Source organism: Watersipora subatra, chromosome 10 (assembly GCF_963576615.1).
Source record: "Watersipora subatra chromosome 10, tzWatSuba1.1, whole genome shotgun sequence".
Classification (NCBI taxonomy): domain Eukaryota; kingdom Metazoa; phylum Bryozoa; class Gymnolaemata; order Cheilostomatida; family Watersiporidae; genus Watersipora; species Watersipora subatra.
In genome coordinates this window covers 10,324,948-10,341,849 of record NC_088717.1, presented here as the reverse complement: position 1 = coordinate 10,341,849, position 16,902 = coordinate 10,324,948, and the positions used below count along the sequence as shown (strand labels likewise).

General features: G+C 33.7%; 1 protein-coding gene across 1 annotated transcript in view; it reads left to right on the top strand.

The window, feature by feature from the left end:
• Positions 1-16,902, top strand: part of LOC137407340 (TBC1 domain family member 19-like) — a 71,263-nt gene that overhangs the window by 7,657 nt on the left and 46,704 nt on the right. Inside the window, exons 5-7 of the mRNA XM_068093962.1 lie at positions 4,949-5,042; positions 7,646-7,700; positions 9,558-9,669. Coding sequence (XP_067950063.1) covers positions 4,949-5,042; positions 7,646-7,700; positions 9,558-9,669 — 261 coding nt within the window. The remainder of the gene's footprint in view (positions 1-4,948; positions 5,043-7,645; positions 7,701-9,557; positions 9,670-16,902) is intronic.

Below are 16,902 nucleotides of genomic sequence, written 5' to 3'. Positions count from 1 at the left end.
ATCAAACAGAAGGATTATATTCAGGGCATTTAGTTCGCAAAAGGACTAACCATAGTTTCTAAACGGTGTCGCGATCTTCACGACCGCTGATAGCATTGGACAAACAATTGGCCGGTGACAGCTATTCATCCAAACTGTTTAATAGACATTCGGACAAGCTGGCTAGTGGTCATGCATTAACCATTTGTGACGACACCTGTGTTCGTCCTAATCGCAACATGTTGCAAGGGCGACAAAGGCAAACGTCCTTAGTTAGGTTTATCTTAAAACGGCCGGCTAGTCGTGAAAGCGAAAAAAAAGGAAAAATTTCTCGCTAACCAGCGAGAAACTTCAAACTATGAACGCCGAAGTAATTTTAATTACGTTTAGTTGAAAATGAAAGTTTGCTTTTAGGTTTGCTTCTGTGTTTGTCTTTTAACACTTTGATAAAATCCAAATTTATCAAAGTCAAATGTTGTAACGAAGGATAACTTATATCTCCCTCCCTGGCAAATGCGAGTGTTAACTGCTATTGTATGTATTTAATTTTACATTTTAATTAATCACATTTCCTTGCATTATTTTTTATTTGTGGCTTTTTGAAAGCATGTAGTACGTAAGGACAATAATCAACATGTTCTTTCTGTTACAATATCTTGTTTTGAGTGTTTTATTTGCTTTTTTTAGAGTATGGAAACCAATCAATATATATTTAATTGTTCTATATATAAATAAATTGCACCAACATGCGAGTAAATTGACATACGAGCTCAGTCTCGGAACGCATTAAGCTCGTAAGTTGAAGTATGACTGTAAGTGGTTTGACATATAATGTTTAAAACACTTTTCTCTGGTAAGAGAATAGATATTAGTTGGAACACTCAAACTAGTAATATTTTTGGAACAATTTTTAAAGGCTGCATGCAACTTGTTCATATCACTCAAGTCAAGCGCATTAAACATTTTGATATATATCTTACTCCATTTGTCTATCTACCATCTAAAGTACTGCTTCTTATTGTTCCCTTCTATGGATAGGACTTGTCTTCTCTTTTTCTCTCATTTTTTTTTAATCATGAAAATAATGTATTAGGCAATTCACTGAGGCAATCGTCCAATCACAAGTGTCAACCATCAGAAATCTCTGTCGGTGCAATCCAACTATGTCCAGATAACATTTTGACGCGTGTCTCATTTATTAGTGTTATCTTCTGATCACTTCCAATTGCGAGTATTGTGGCTTGTTTTTGTTAATTTATTAACCGAAAAAGATATTGAGAGCTGGAATTTTTTATATTGAATACTCCTTATTGAAATCTATTGGCTGAAATCAAACGTAATCCTTGATGAAACATGTGACATTTTAGACCAGTTTTGTAGCAGCTTTCTTAAAATAGTTGACTACCTAAGTGCCTCACCAACATCTCTTACTTAGTGTGAAGCAACTAGTAAAAACATCACCTGGTGTGAAGCAACAACAAGTAACAACATCACTTGGTGTAAAGCAACAACAAGTAACAACATCACTCGGTGTAAAGCAACAACAAGTAACAACATCACTTGGTGTAAAGCAACAACAAGTAACCACATTAGTTAGTGTAGAGCCAGCATCACTTAGTGTACCGTCACTTAGTGTAAAGCTGTAACACACCTCTACTGTGGTACCATAGTAACGCCCCAGTCATAAAAGGCATTAAATTTGCAACTCAAAACTAGTTATTTTCCTCGCTGTGTTTAATAAAAATTCAGATGCTTATCTTCGTAAAGCTTGCTTGGAAACGTTCGCTTGCAGTCAAATCTATTTTAAAAGTACTAGATCAGGCTTAGTATCATAATGCTGTTATCATAATGAATCGTATACAAATTTGTTTTGCTAAATCCATCATTCTAAAGCAAATGTGCTGATTCATTTCTTCCTCATAGCAACTTAAGCCGCAGACATTGGTACAACTTGCCTCCCCATTGTACGATCTGTGAGTTTTTTGCTTTATGACTGATTTAGAAGTACTTTAGAATAGTCGGTGGTTTGTATTGAATCCTTTTCACGGCCACATGCCAAATAGTTGCCATTATTTTATTGATTGTATCCGTGCGACTCTTTGAGATAGCGAAGGTATCACACGAGTTGTCCCAGTTTTTCAATTGCTCTCCTAAAGCAAGAAAATCACAGACTGATCAGACTGAGTCTATGATAGCTCGAAATTTTTGACACTTCTCATTTTTCCTATCGCCAAATTGGCTGTCTAATCTGACTGGGTTAAATGAAATAAAAAACATGATAAAGGCTTTTCGGTTGTTGTATGAGCATACATAGTTTCCTGCAATGAGGAAATAGACGAGTTTTAATAAAAAGTATATATTCATATATTTATACATAAAATATATTAGATATACAGTGTATAGAGTATACCCTGGTATATATAAAATTGCCTAAATTTAGTTGCCCGCAGTAAATATACATATATTTATGTATAATATATATTATATATATGTTTTATATGTATGGTATATATATGCATATATATATATATATATATATATATATATATATATATATATATATATATATATATATATATATATATATATATATATATACGGTAACCTGCTGAAACTGTGATCCTCTTTGTAATTTCTGCTTTAAATTTCTCTGCATTAAAATGTTCAACTCGTATTCTGAGGATTTGTTTATCGCTGCTACATTTACAATTTTCTTCTGACATCAGTAATATTAAGAAATGGCTAGTGCTGTCAAATTTTGAAAATTGACTTTCTGTAACTGAATTGTAAGCCGCAACTTTTGATATTTTGTTTAATTAACGTCAGCCAGTAAATCCTAACAAGCATGTAGGGGGTTAAAATAGCATAGTGTCTGAGGCCAGTATATACCATATCTAGGAAATTTAGATGTGTTAGGCATATATATTGTTTTTAATTAAATTTTACATCCGCAAAGATGTTTTACAACAAACAAGGCTTATAGCAAAGACTTCATTAAATATTTTAATTTGTAAACATTTTTATGAAACCATTGAATAAAACGATGTTTCAATGGTCCAACGACTTTCTCTCTAGGTTATATACATGTAAAAACTAAAACCACGTAATTACATGTTGCCTTGAATTGACAGATTTTTATATTCTACATAAGCAAGAGCCTTCCAATAACTGTTAACGGTTGGCAAGATAAAATCCTGTTATTTTTTATATGCTGTATTTACAAGAATAATTCTAAGATTTGTTCTTGTGTAAGAGTGATTTTGGAGCTGTTCGCGGCCTTTTGTGTCAATAATCTTGGAGTTGCCCTCTACCCACTGCTATTAATGGCCAGCATTCAATATGGTATTATAACTCTATTGATTGTAGGCCAAATTCTGTATCAACATTTTTTGGCATTTGCCAAACATTCTTGTTACTGGACAAGAAGTCAATTATTATAGCCCAGAAATGACCTTCAGCCATGTTTTTGGTAATGTGTCTAGGAAGCCTACGCATATCTTTCATGAGAAAGCTCCTGGTGTATCGTAAGCATCTCACAGGCTAACGTTATTCATGTACACTCTTGAGAATTCAAACACCTTAAACGTAGCCTCTAGGCATAAGCAAGCTAAAAGCACCTCTACTGGTATTGCTGAATGAAACATAAATATTGTATTCAAGGACTCATATTGTGATAAAGAACCAAGGAAAAAATGTTGCTTATACCAATCTTATATTATATTATTATACTAATTAAATTTTTTGGTTTATAATAGGCCTACATAGTGGTAGTTTTCGCAAAAGCTTTTGGTTTGTGGTTCTCAGTAATTTTGATTCCTAGCATGTATGTTTGTAATCACCAAACAGCATTGTGTATTTGTATTATTCAGATGTATCTAAGATTCGCCCTGTTTATGGACCTAAGGATTGTATTATTCAGATGTATCTAAGATTCGCCCTGTTTATGGACCTAAGGATTGTATTATTCAGATGTATCTAAGATTCGCCCTGTTTATGGACCTAAGGATTGTATTATTCAGATGTATCTAAGATTCGCCCTGTTTATGGACCTAAGGATTGTATTATTCAGATGTATCTAAGATTCGCCCTGTTTATGGACCTAAGGATTGTATTATTCAGATGTATCTAAGATTCGCCCTGTTTATGGACCTAAGGATTGTATTATTCAGATGTATCTAAGATTCGCCCTGTTTATGGACCTAAGGATTGTATTATTCAGATGTATCTAAGATTCGCCCTGTTTATGGACCTAAGGATTGTATTATTCAGATGTATCTAAGATTCGCCCTGTTTATGGACCTAAGGATTGTATTATTCAGATGTATCTAAGATTCGCCCTGTTTATGGACCTAAGGATTGTATTATTCAGATGTATCTAAGATTCGCCCTGTTTATGGACCTAAGGATTGTATTATTCAGATGTATCTAAGATTCGCCCTGTTTATGAACCTAAGGATTCTATTATTCAGATGTATCTAAGATTCGCCCTGTTTATGGACCTAAGGATTGTATTATTCAGATGTATCTAAGATTCGCCCTGTTTATGGACCTAAGGATTGTATTATTCAGATGTATCTAAGATTCGCCCTGTTTATGAACCTAAGGATTCTATTATTCAGATGTATCTAAGATTCGCCCTGTTTATGGACCTAAGGATTGTATTATTCAGATGTATCTAAGACTCGCCCTGTTTATGGACCTAAGGATTGTATTATTCAGATGTATCTAAGATTCGCCCTGTTTATGGACCTAAGGATTGTATTATTCAGATGTATCTAAGATTCGCCCTGTTTATGGACCTAAGGATTGTATTATTCAGATGTATCTAAGATTCGCCCTGTTTATGGACCTAAGGATTGTATTATTCAGATGTATCTAAGATTCGCCCTGTTTATGGACCTAAGGATTGTATTATTCAGATGTATCTAAGATTCGCCCTGTTTATGAACCTAAGGATTCTATTATTCAGATGTATCTAAGATTCGCCCTGTATATGGACCTAAGGATTTTCTCGAGGTTTTGATCAACGTCTCTATGCCAAACAAGAATGAAGATTTGTTAAGGTACTTGAGATATTTTCCTGGCCAATCATTATTCGCAGGCTGAAATACTCATCAGGAAAAGGATTTGAATTTGTTGTATTAGTAAAATATTCACAGGTAAAAAGACAGTTTTCTAGAGGTGAAGTATTTATCCGTGTGAGTTGGAAATCACTCTTACAAACCATCTTACATGTAATTCCTAATTTTAGCTGCTTTGCTATGTTCGTCACTGTTACAAGAATAACTGTTGTAAAAAAAGAAAGATTTTATTAGGTGATTCTTCTAAGTTATTCCTCATTGTGGAAAGTTGAAGGTCACTAGTATATACCGCTTTGAAATACCGATGTGTTCATGCTTTATACAGCCCCATACCCTGCAGTTTCTGTTTGACTGTAGCATCGTCTGCTGTGTACTTCCTGCAGGTTTATCAACTTTTACAGTGCATGACTGTAATTTAATATGTCTCGTAAAAAAGCAACCTTTGCAAAATGTTTTGTTTTGATATATTTCATTTTACTAATTACATAACGTATTAACCTTTTGTTGATAAATTGTGTGTCTTTTGTATAAATTGATTTAACTTAAATTTAAGTTAAACTTAACTTTCACCACAACTGTTAAATCAATCGTACAACAAAGCATGTTCCTCTGTTTTCTTAACTCCATGATTCCTTGCTATAATTTTCACCGTTAGCTAACAGGTCATGTTACCAATAATCAAATGCATTGTTTTATATCAAAAAATCCCACTTTGTGATTGTGCATGGGTCTGTTAGTCTTCATGAACTCTATGGGTTTCCAAATCTTTTGGCCACTTTCGTCTAATATGCTACACGCCTTTCCCCAGGTCACCAAAGATATTTGCTTCCAAAATGCCATCTAGTTTCTGAGAACCAGTTTCTTAAACAACCCCTTCTGAATGCATTTTACATGCATTAGGAACAATTGCCGTCAATAAACGCGTTCATGGATTGTTGTCCTGAAAATGGTGTAACAATTTGCATTGAAAATTCACACACGCGCGAAGGGATATCTGATTAAAAATGGGAAAGCCAGGCTTCTACTGTATTTATAAAGTTGAGCAGTTTTCAAAGCTGCTTCTTCTGCAACTCTAACGTCAGCAGCAGAGCTGAAACAAGATATTCTAAACATGTTCATTCCAATTTACCACACGCCACTCGAAGTGATCAGTGACTTCAAGGAAGTTGTCAATCTTTTTATCAAATAGGTCGTGTGGAGAAGCGACGGAAGAAAATTAATAATGATAGATTATATTTGAGAGCTGAAGTGCACCGCCGTTAGCTGTCGTAGTTAATCTCATTGGCTCGTGTACTGGGGGAGACCATATTATTGCTATAGTATGCTGCGGGGTAACTAGACACTTGGTACTGAGGGATGTCCGGTGCAGCTGGCTGATATTATTCTTTGACGCGGACTCATCACTGCAATATATATATTGAAAACTTGGCGGATTAACTTATCATAAAGATTATAGTGTATTTTGAGTCATGCTTTTAGCCTGTGTCCATAAATTTGTGCCTGATGTTGCAAAATTCTCTGTAATCCAGATTATCTCAGAATGTTCCAGAATTTCTCAGGATGCCAGCTCATAATCCAGTAATAATTTTAATTCTCCATTTTAAAGCCCTACTTACACATTATGCTTGAACTTTTACATGTCACAATTTAGTTTAATTTTTATACAAACTTTTTGAAATTTTATCAAGGTTTGTGCTACACAAATGAACAATATTTGGCATAGTCCATGTTTACATGCCAATGACACTATGAAGGCCAGTAGGCAGTAAAAACAATCAAGACAATGGTTTAAAAACACCAACTGCAAAAAAATGTAACAGTTTTTAAAGCCATTCTTGCACACAAAAAAATTTGCTTTTTATTCTGAACTTAGTAGTTGTTCTGCACATCTTTTCAGGAATCAATCAGCCACCTCTCCAACTCATCGTTCATCCTACCTCTCCAACTCATCGTTCATCCTACCTCTCCAACTCATCGTTCATCCTACCTCTCCAACTCATCGTTCCTCCTACCTCTCTAACTCATCGTTCATCCTACCTCTCCAACTCATCGTTCATCCTACCTTTCCAACTCATCGTTCGTCCTACCTCTCCAACTCATGGTTCATCCTACCTCTCCAACTCATCGTTCATCCTACCTCTCCAACTCATCGTTCATCCTACCTCTCCAACTCATCGTTCCTCCTACCTCTCTAACTCATCGTTCATCCTACCTGTCCAACTCATCGCTCATCCTACCTCCAACTCATCATTCATCCTACCTCTCCAACTCATTCATCCTACCTCTCCAACTCATCGTTCATCCTACCTCTCCAGCTCATCGTTCATCCTACCTCTCCAACTCATCGTTCATCCTACCTGTCCAACTCATCGCTCATCCTACCTCCAACTCATCATTCATCCTACCTCTCCAACTCATTCATCCTACCTCTCCAACTCATCGTTCATCCTACCTCTCCAACTCATCGTTCCTCCTACCTCTCCAACTCATCATTCATCAAATTTTTTTTAAATATATTAATCCACATCCATTTCCAACTAGAATGATATATATTAATCTATTGTGCACATTCGTTTATGTTTTAGCCAGAGTTGGGGTCTGCTGACTGTACCTATACATAGGCTCTCTATTAATGAACTGGTGAGTCTGCGCAGTTATTACCCTTATTATTATTATTACTTTCTACTACCTGGTTAACTGAAACAGAAATTAATTCGCAAATACTTTTGACTTCTGCTTATCATCACCTTCACATACAAATTTTGTAACCTACAGTGAAAAATTTTAAATCTCTGACTCCTCATCAAAAGTAGCTTCCTACATGAGTTGTTCAAATATTTTAGTAAAAAAGCTGTTGGATATAAAAAAACATAAGATAAAAAATATATATAAGTGTAAGTCAGTTAAAATTAACCTAGTTAAAGTAAGTTCCCAGGCATATTTCTTATTACACCTTCGAACTTACTAATAACCCAGTCTACTCTTCTGTTGGCGTGTCTCTAACTAAACTATCAACCAAAACTTGCCTCTAGTAATAATTATTTTACTAATTTAATTGTTACATTCAATTTACTTTTATTAAAATTGATTCCATACAGAATTTTGTATAATACACCAGTTGGTTTTTATGTTATTTATAATCACTTAAAGTGTATTATTGTACATTTTGAAGCTGAGCAATGAATTTACTGAACTACAGTGTGTTCTTATAGCACTATTTGCTATAACCTAATTATGGTGATTTCTTCATAGAAATTAAATCTTAAAATAAATTAACTTGGGCAAGATTTGACTGTGAATGTGTTAACTCAGTTTAGCGGCTTAGCTAGTACACATGTGGTAAGCCCACAAGCATGCAGGTTACACAGCTACATGTGGTGGATGTTAGAGGATCATGTGGCTTACATGGTTGTCTCACCAAATAGCATAAGGCCACCTACGCCTACGCATTTCAGCCAGGCTGGTTGACGTAGGTGCTCAGTGAGCATATCCTTCTCAATTCAGTATTTGGTATCTTTAGAGCAGCTGGTTCAAGACTCTCTAGAGGAATTTCTTCTTCCATATAATTCTATGTAGAGTTTATATTTGTCTTTCAAAAACTGTGACAGGGCTCAACAGAATCTATAATTTTACTTATTTTGTCTTTCTTTTACAAGATGTTTTGCATGCGTTAGCTGGCAATAACCAAAATATGTAATGATAGGCGTGAACATTTTAGCTATAAAACGGACAACTACATAATTAGCATTGAGTCGGTAGTTACATAGGAATGCATCTTTTTAATTGTAAACTAGTGGGATACTGACAATAACTATGTGGATGTGAGAATGTATTTATTTTACAAGATGCATGACAGTAGGAATCAGATCATTAAGTGGTTTTTTTGGATAAAGTGTGCGCTTTTTAGTCAAGCTGGTTGCTTGTTTTTATCAGGTCAGAGTAGGCGATCAACCAAATTAAATAAAAAAGATTTTTCAGAAATAAATTTATCCGTATTCATATTGCACCGGATTACAAAGTAATCATTCGTTATTTTGCACGTTAAGTCAATAGAGTTATTCAATGCACCCGATTAAAAGCTAATCATTCAGTATTTTGCACATTAAATCCATAGAGTTATCCAATGCACCCGATTACAAGCTAATCTGTCATAATTTTGCACATTAAATCCATAGAGTTATCCAATGCACCCGACTAAAAGCTAATCATTCAGTATTTTGCACATTAAATCCATAGAGTTATCCAATGCACCCGATTACAAACTAATCTGTCATTATTTTGCACATTAAATCCATAGAGTTAGCCAATGCACTCGATTACAAGCTAATAATTCATTATTTTGCACATTAAATCCATAGAGTTATCCAATGCACCCAGTTATAAGCTAATCTGTTATTATTTTGCACATTAAATCCATAAAGTTATCGGATGCACTCGATTACAAACTAATCATTACTCTGCGTGTTAAATTCATAGAGTTATCGAATATATTTGCAGCGAGTTCAGTACCATCAGATGTCTATTAACCATCGACAGACAGGGGTAGACGATGAGGTAGAAGTCCCTCAGGAACTGTTTGCCAATGACAGATTCAGACTAGGCAAGAAAGGTATGCGGCCATTGTTAATCCTCGGTAGATGCGTCAGAGTGACGAGATTTTTAGTAGGCCACTAGCCAATTATCTTCCACTTAATCAAACTTGTTAGTCTGTACTTCTGATACTAAAAATTCAGGTCATCTGTATAAATCTATTTACCGTAAAACCTCTAATTGAACGCCATGGCGCTCTATTTTTCAACATTTTTTCTGTAGTGGCCGTCAATTGGAGGTGGCATTCAAGTAGAGGTTGGTAGTCTATTTTTCAAATAGCTCGTCAGAATCTTCGGAAGATAAATTTAGCCCTCTTACGGGCGAAGCGAATTTCACCTATATGTTGCTTTCTTTTTTTGGTGGAGCGATGAGCAATATTAAACCTTTTGGATGCAACAAATCTGGTAACTTATCTCCAACTTGTCAAAGATCTCTCAATAAATGTGCATTGAAAAACCGAGAATATCTCGACCAGTTGATATCTATGGCTTGCAATTGACATGCGATGATATTATAGCCTGTGTCCTTTTTCGCGATTTGTTGGCATTTTCAATTTTTATTAAATTCTAAATTTGAAGACACATTTTTATTTTATATCTATATTCAACATCGTTGAATAAGGGCTCATTGCACTCTTTGATCGGTTTTCTACAGTTTGCAGCCAAAGCTAGCTTTTTATGTGCAATAGAAGTGGAGTTACGAGCGTCGATCTATTGTAAGCCGTGTTAAGATATCCGCAAGGATGCTATTAAATAACATGCTATAAATCTGCTTATTTATAAGTTATACAACAATAATCTATCAAATGATACAAATATATATTCATGAACAAGTGACAAACGCGAATCATAGTTATATTACATGCAGAAACAAAAATTAACATTTTTCAACCAAAAATAATTTTATCGTTTGCTCGGATAGCTGCGTTCTGATCATTTTTTTCGATGGAACGAACATCTTCTAGTTGTCCACTACCTTCTACAATATCTTCTGGTCTCAACTTTTTTCTGCACTGCTGAGCTAGTCAATAATAGTGTACAAACAATTTTTTGGCAGAGAAAAACCTTCACTCGCTGCATTTAGCACTAATACAACCCGTTGTAGTTTGCTTAGTTAACGTAACCTTTGGTCCGAAACTTGCGAACCGGTTTTTATACGCATGTCCTTCAAAGTATTAGAACCGCATTAAACAAAGGACTAGTATAATTAGTCTGAAACAGTAGTTATTTCTATGGCGTTGCTTTGATAGTTCATCCACCATCGTAAATTTAAACCGTTTTTTATATACATGTACTAGCTGTGCTGCCCGGTGTTGCCTGGGTAATAAAAAAGTCTTTGAACAGAAAATTAATTTGTATTTAACATATAACAAAATGTGCTATTCTAACTTTCAAACTACATATCATGAGAAAAGCGTGTTGTGTAGTTGAAATAATTTAATAGAAGATAAAAACAATTGTAAAAGTTTTCAAAATTTGTCAAACTGTAACTTTCAAACTTCATATCATGAGGAAAATGTTTTGTGCAGGTCAAATAAATTGCAAAAAAATATAACAACTATAAAAGGGAAAGGGTTTAGATATTAATGTGAAATAATTAGCAAGTAATAGCTAAATTAAGTCGGTTTCACTACGATTACAACAAAGGGTGATTCGGTAAGGATACAATTTTTACGAACTGGGAAAACAAAATAGAAATCCTGAATATGTTGAATTAATAATAACAATTTTTGTATAATATTCATGTACAAATTTAGCTATCGGCCTACGGCCAGCCATTTCATCGAAAAATGCCGATATCACTTTATGACATGTAAACAATTTTTTTTCAATTTAAACTCTATCTAAAACAGTTTTGTTACATATTTTATTCCTCCAATATGTTAAAAAACACTACCATGCAATAAAGTCAATGTATCTATACTTTGTGTATTGATAAAGCGATGTGAAGCTGCGATCGCTACGAAGCTAAAACGATTCTCTACAACGTTCCTTACTCTTTCAAAACTATTACTTTCACCACCATCAGAGTCAGTGCTGCTATTTTACTTATTTGTCAAGAAAATCTGAATCTGAATCGGCTATAATGCCATCAACATAAGTAATTATCTGTTTTCTAACTTGGGAGGTTAGCTACTTACATAAAACTTACACAAAAAATGTTCGTTTTTTGTAAGTGAAATTCTTGCATAGAAGTGTGTGTGTGTTTGAAAAAGGTTACTGTTCCACCAGAAGATATCCATCAAAACTTTGAATATGACAATACTATTATCTCTCGATACCGGTACAAATGTAAAAATGAGATATCATAATTTGTCTGACCGAAAGGTAAGAGAATGTCGAGGCTCTTCTCACGAATACAGTATACATGTCCGCGCTGGAAGAATATACAGTAGTAATTGAACCTTACGAAAAATATTTCTTAACAGGGGCGTCGCGACCCGTGGCCGCATCTGTAGAATAATCAGCGTACGCTAAAGCTATATCTATAGCCGGAATGCATACAGATATACATACGACAGAAAACAGACAACATACTTTGATAGATATATATATATATATATAGATGATATACTACTGCTTGTATTGTCAGACTTCAGTTCCTTGGCAATGTGTATCTGGAAAATTAGGTGCGATCACAATGCACACCTGATTGAGCTGACAGTAAAGTTTATTTTCAGGAAGAAGATTAGGCTATTTAGTACATAGCACTACAAAGTCGTCAAATAAAAACACAACATAGTAATAATCAAATATTTTAGTTAGGTTAGCAAATACTTTGGTTCATTAATGGCCTGCAGTACAGCTCCTGTGCAATTGCGTCAAACAGTTATTAAATTGTTTGTGAGGAAATTATTTCTGTAATAATGTTCATGAGATGTAGTGACTGCCTCTATCATGAATCATTTGATGCGGTCATGTTTTCAAATCAGATAAGACAGAATTATAATTCAAAATAATGGTTTTCAACACTTCCTCATCTAGTTATCAGTTTATAGGATTTCTTATTGTGTCATTATACATGACAAGTGTTAGCTTTAAGCTATCCATGTTCATATAATTTATGCATATTTCAAATGCATACTCTAAACATAATAGTACATAGGGTCATGATTCACAGTAGACTCCAACAACTTGTCGTTTCAATCCAACTTACATTTTTTTAAATAATAGAGAGAGACAAATCAGATTATTTTTTGCAGAATCATAGGATTATTGCCAAATCCACAACTTCATAGAACTACTAATGATGTTATTAATAGATTTTTCAGAAGGTATTTCTACTTCCTGTAGATTCTACATGTACTATATTCACATGCTTAATCTAACAGATATACTCACATACCAAAGCCCATTGATATGAGCAAGATAGCTACGTTGTGGTGCTTATTGAATTTATGGTAATCTTTAGTCCTTAAAGATTGAGAAAAAAGTTCCTCTCCTTTTGTATTCCTGTAACATTTTGTGACAAGAATGCAAGAGAAAAACTGAGATAATTCAGCATCTCTATTGTTCTTGTGACATTCTGACAGGGTGGTGGCAGTAGAACAATGACTGGAGATTAATCCATTGTTTACTGCTGGTGACGTTTTTATAAATCCTAGCGTGTACCATATACTGAGTGGTAGACAGCTTATCTGATGGTCTAATTACATTTTAGATGTGTTAGCAGAATTTACTATCAACAAGTTTCCTGTACAGAAAGTTAGTTATTAAAATGTGGATAACATTTTAATAACTAACTTTTTGATGAAATAGTAGTTGCTTTTCATATATAAGGGCAATTGTGTAGATAAAACGCCCTCAACTTTTTCCCTTGTCTGATTTTTTTGGTTATAAATGATTTCAACTCATACAAAATATTTTTATCAAATATAACATCAATACTTCTACGACGGATGGCACGAATCAATCACCAACCAGGTCAAACTCATAGCGTAACTATTGTTTGATGAACAGTTTTCCAAGATATTTAAAAGAGTACGTTTTAGGGCCTTTTATCAACTTTATAGCCTTACAGTAGACTTGTGTGTCCATCTTCAGTCATGTCAGAAATATTTCAATTTATCTTCTCGGTGGTAAACATGAAGTTGAAAGTGTCTCATAGTTAACACCTCACAGATAGTTTGATAGAAGAATGCCAATTTTCTCCCACTAATCCTGTGCTTAGTGATTTCCTGCATCAGAAAGTGTGCCGCTTTCTACCAGTGATTCATGCAGCCAGTTGTCTTGCATTTTTATTCAATTATTTTGAGGAACTCGGAAGGATTTAATTCGTTATAGATTGCTTGAATGTGACCGATAGTGGGGATTAACACTGCTTGGCACTTTGGTGTTGCTTGACATATTGGTAAACCTTTGAAGGGCTTGCATTTAATCAATAGTTGACAGTATAGACCTGCGTTTTAGACGAGTAGAGGCAAACATATTCAGTATTTTTCTGACCAGGCTTTCAGTAATTAGCTTGCATAGTTGGGGATTAACTTTTGTTGTTTACGACCAAGCATTGATAATAGTGCCAAGTTATAGTTCTGTTGCCATGCAACAAACATAAAAGTAAAACATCTTCCTGGCATGATGTGAACATGGCAAAGGGGTTGTGTGCCCTATTGTTCATTCAAACTGATAGTAATGTAGACAGCATTGGAATTATTTTAAACTTCTTAAAATATATTTACATAATAATATGTTATATTTAATATAATAATATTAATTTAGTAATATATTTATTATATAATAGTGTATAATAATATAATATATTATTATATGATAGTATATAATATTATATGTTATTATATAATAATGTATTAGTTATACCCATAAGTTAGATCTATTGTTAGTGATGGAGTAAGTATTTGGTATTGACCTTTAAGACAACCTATAAGTGACCCAATTGTCAGTTTTTAGATATTTTGAGTGCTAAAACCTTTTTGAACTGCGACATAGCTAGTCCTTGTATAATACATCTGTTTTATCTACAGAATTATTTAAGTGATGCTTTTGTATTTGATTAAGAGCCTAAGAACATTTGTGCGCTAATAACACTAGTTTGTTGTTGATAATGCTTGTACTGAACTGATTGGTTCAGCATCCATCAGCTTTATTTGAAAAGTATGAACAGGTGCTTGTTTTTAGGATGAGCTCGAATATATGCATAGGTTTCGTTTAGATGGAAGGTAGGCTATCTCTAACTTGTCTGTGATAATGATTCACAGCCTTTTAAAAGGCCTCATTTACTGCGATAGTGTTTTTGTCCATCATCCGGATATTTTAGTGGGGTCAGATGAGTTCTCAGTGTTTACAAGGAAAGAACCTTTGTTAAGTCATTGACTTATTTTGTTTTTGTTAGCCTGTGTTCTTAGAAGGCTAAAAATGTGTAAATAAAAGAGTGTTATGAATTTTAATGTACTTTTTAATTTAAGTTGTTTAATATGAATAATACACGAATTTGAATATAAATCTTTTTAGAGCTTTGTTTAATGTTTAAAGGCATCATTAAATATTTAGCCAATTATAATTAATAAATTTATTGCTATTTTTGAAACGGTTAAAACTTCATCCAGCTCATTCAGGCCATCAGCATAAATCATCTCATGATATCACAGCTATGAGCATAACTCTGTGTTTACACATTCTACAACTGATGTCAAGGAGCCACTACCTGTCAATCAAAGCTTATAGTTAATCCGACCATAAACTCTCCAGACTGTCAAAACAATTTTGTTTTTTTTAATTTCTCATCATGATGCAACTTAACAGCATTTTCAGTATAAAAACTCACTTAAATTATTTCTCTCAAGTGTCAACCTAATTAATATATAATTTAGTTTATAATTAATATTAATATATAATTTAGAAGTAATCAGAAGGATTATTAACAGAACCAAACTGTAGCTTGCCTCCTGTCTGAGTAGGTGATTATTTTTTAAAACTTAAGTGTATTGCGTATTCAAATGAAATCTCTTTTAATGACTGAATGTGGTTTTTAAGACAAGTTTTTTGCTCAGATAAACCCCATATATGTAATACAGGCTATCGTCACTTTCTTTAAATATCAATAGAGTTATTTAGCTGGCTTGGTACATATTTTCCATGACATTAAGCTTATTCATCTAGTAGATATAGAGTTATTCTGATTTTTGTATCACAGTATATATCATACCTAAGGCTATCAACGGTCTCATTATCAACTGTTTATAAAATTGTCTCACCTTTAGTGTTTGGTGGATAAACCAAATCAATCATTGCTCAATCACTTTTAGGCCCAACTTCTTACAATTGGCAATGTTGACATTTTTAAAGAATAAATCACCCTATAATTCAAAATTTGTATACGCTAGTATATACACTTTTATTAATGTTCAAGAGCCAATTGGTACCTTTAGTTAAATGTGTTACCTGTCGCAAGTTGCCTCACGTTTGTTTTAATTTATTTTTCAATATATTTTATACAGTTCGGAACCCAAAGTCATTTTGACAATAAATATTAACTGACTTCAAATATCTAATACAAACGGGAAGGCTGATCAGACTCACCCAATGGGAACCTAACGTATTTTAGTTAAAGTCAAAGTAGTAATAATAGGTCATAGCTGACTTCTTGTGGCTTGAACTTTTAAACTATTACGTTTTAATAAAATGTGCCAAAGGCAAGTGGACAAATGGAAAGCTTTTTATCATTGTCTCTACTTTCTAAGGGTCAGATCTGGGTTAAGTTCTTCATTTTAGCAGCTGTCTAAGTGTTAAAGAATTCATGAAGTTAGCTAATTAAGATCAGATACGGATGGGCAAAAATTGAACAATGAAATATTATCTCTGCTCGTGATTTGTTTGATGTTGTGTGTGAGTACAATATGACTCATTCAGTTCTAAATGGAAATTGTTAAACATCTTTCAGCAGGAATTAAAGGTTTCAATTATATTTTTACACATTCAAATTTAATTTATTTTTTAATATATCATTGACAAATTTATTGTATTGTCACGTGCTCATAGTGGGCTATTATCTTTTATGGGTGTTCAACTACATTTATGGATAGTGCCTTTGTCTTTAAATATATGGTTTTTGAATTTTTGTAAATAATTAAATTCTTTTGTTCACTCTCTCAATGAACAATCGTGTAACATTAAATGTAGCGCTTTACAAATTGTATGACCATCAAATATAAAGATTTTTATGAATGTTTTTGTGCATGAATTTCTATTGGTCTAGAGAATCTGTCCTGTAAACTGTTAGTTAGAGTTTTTATTTT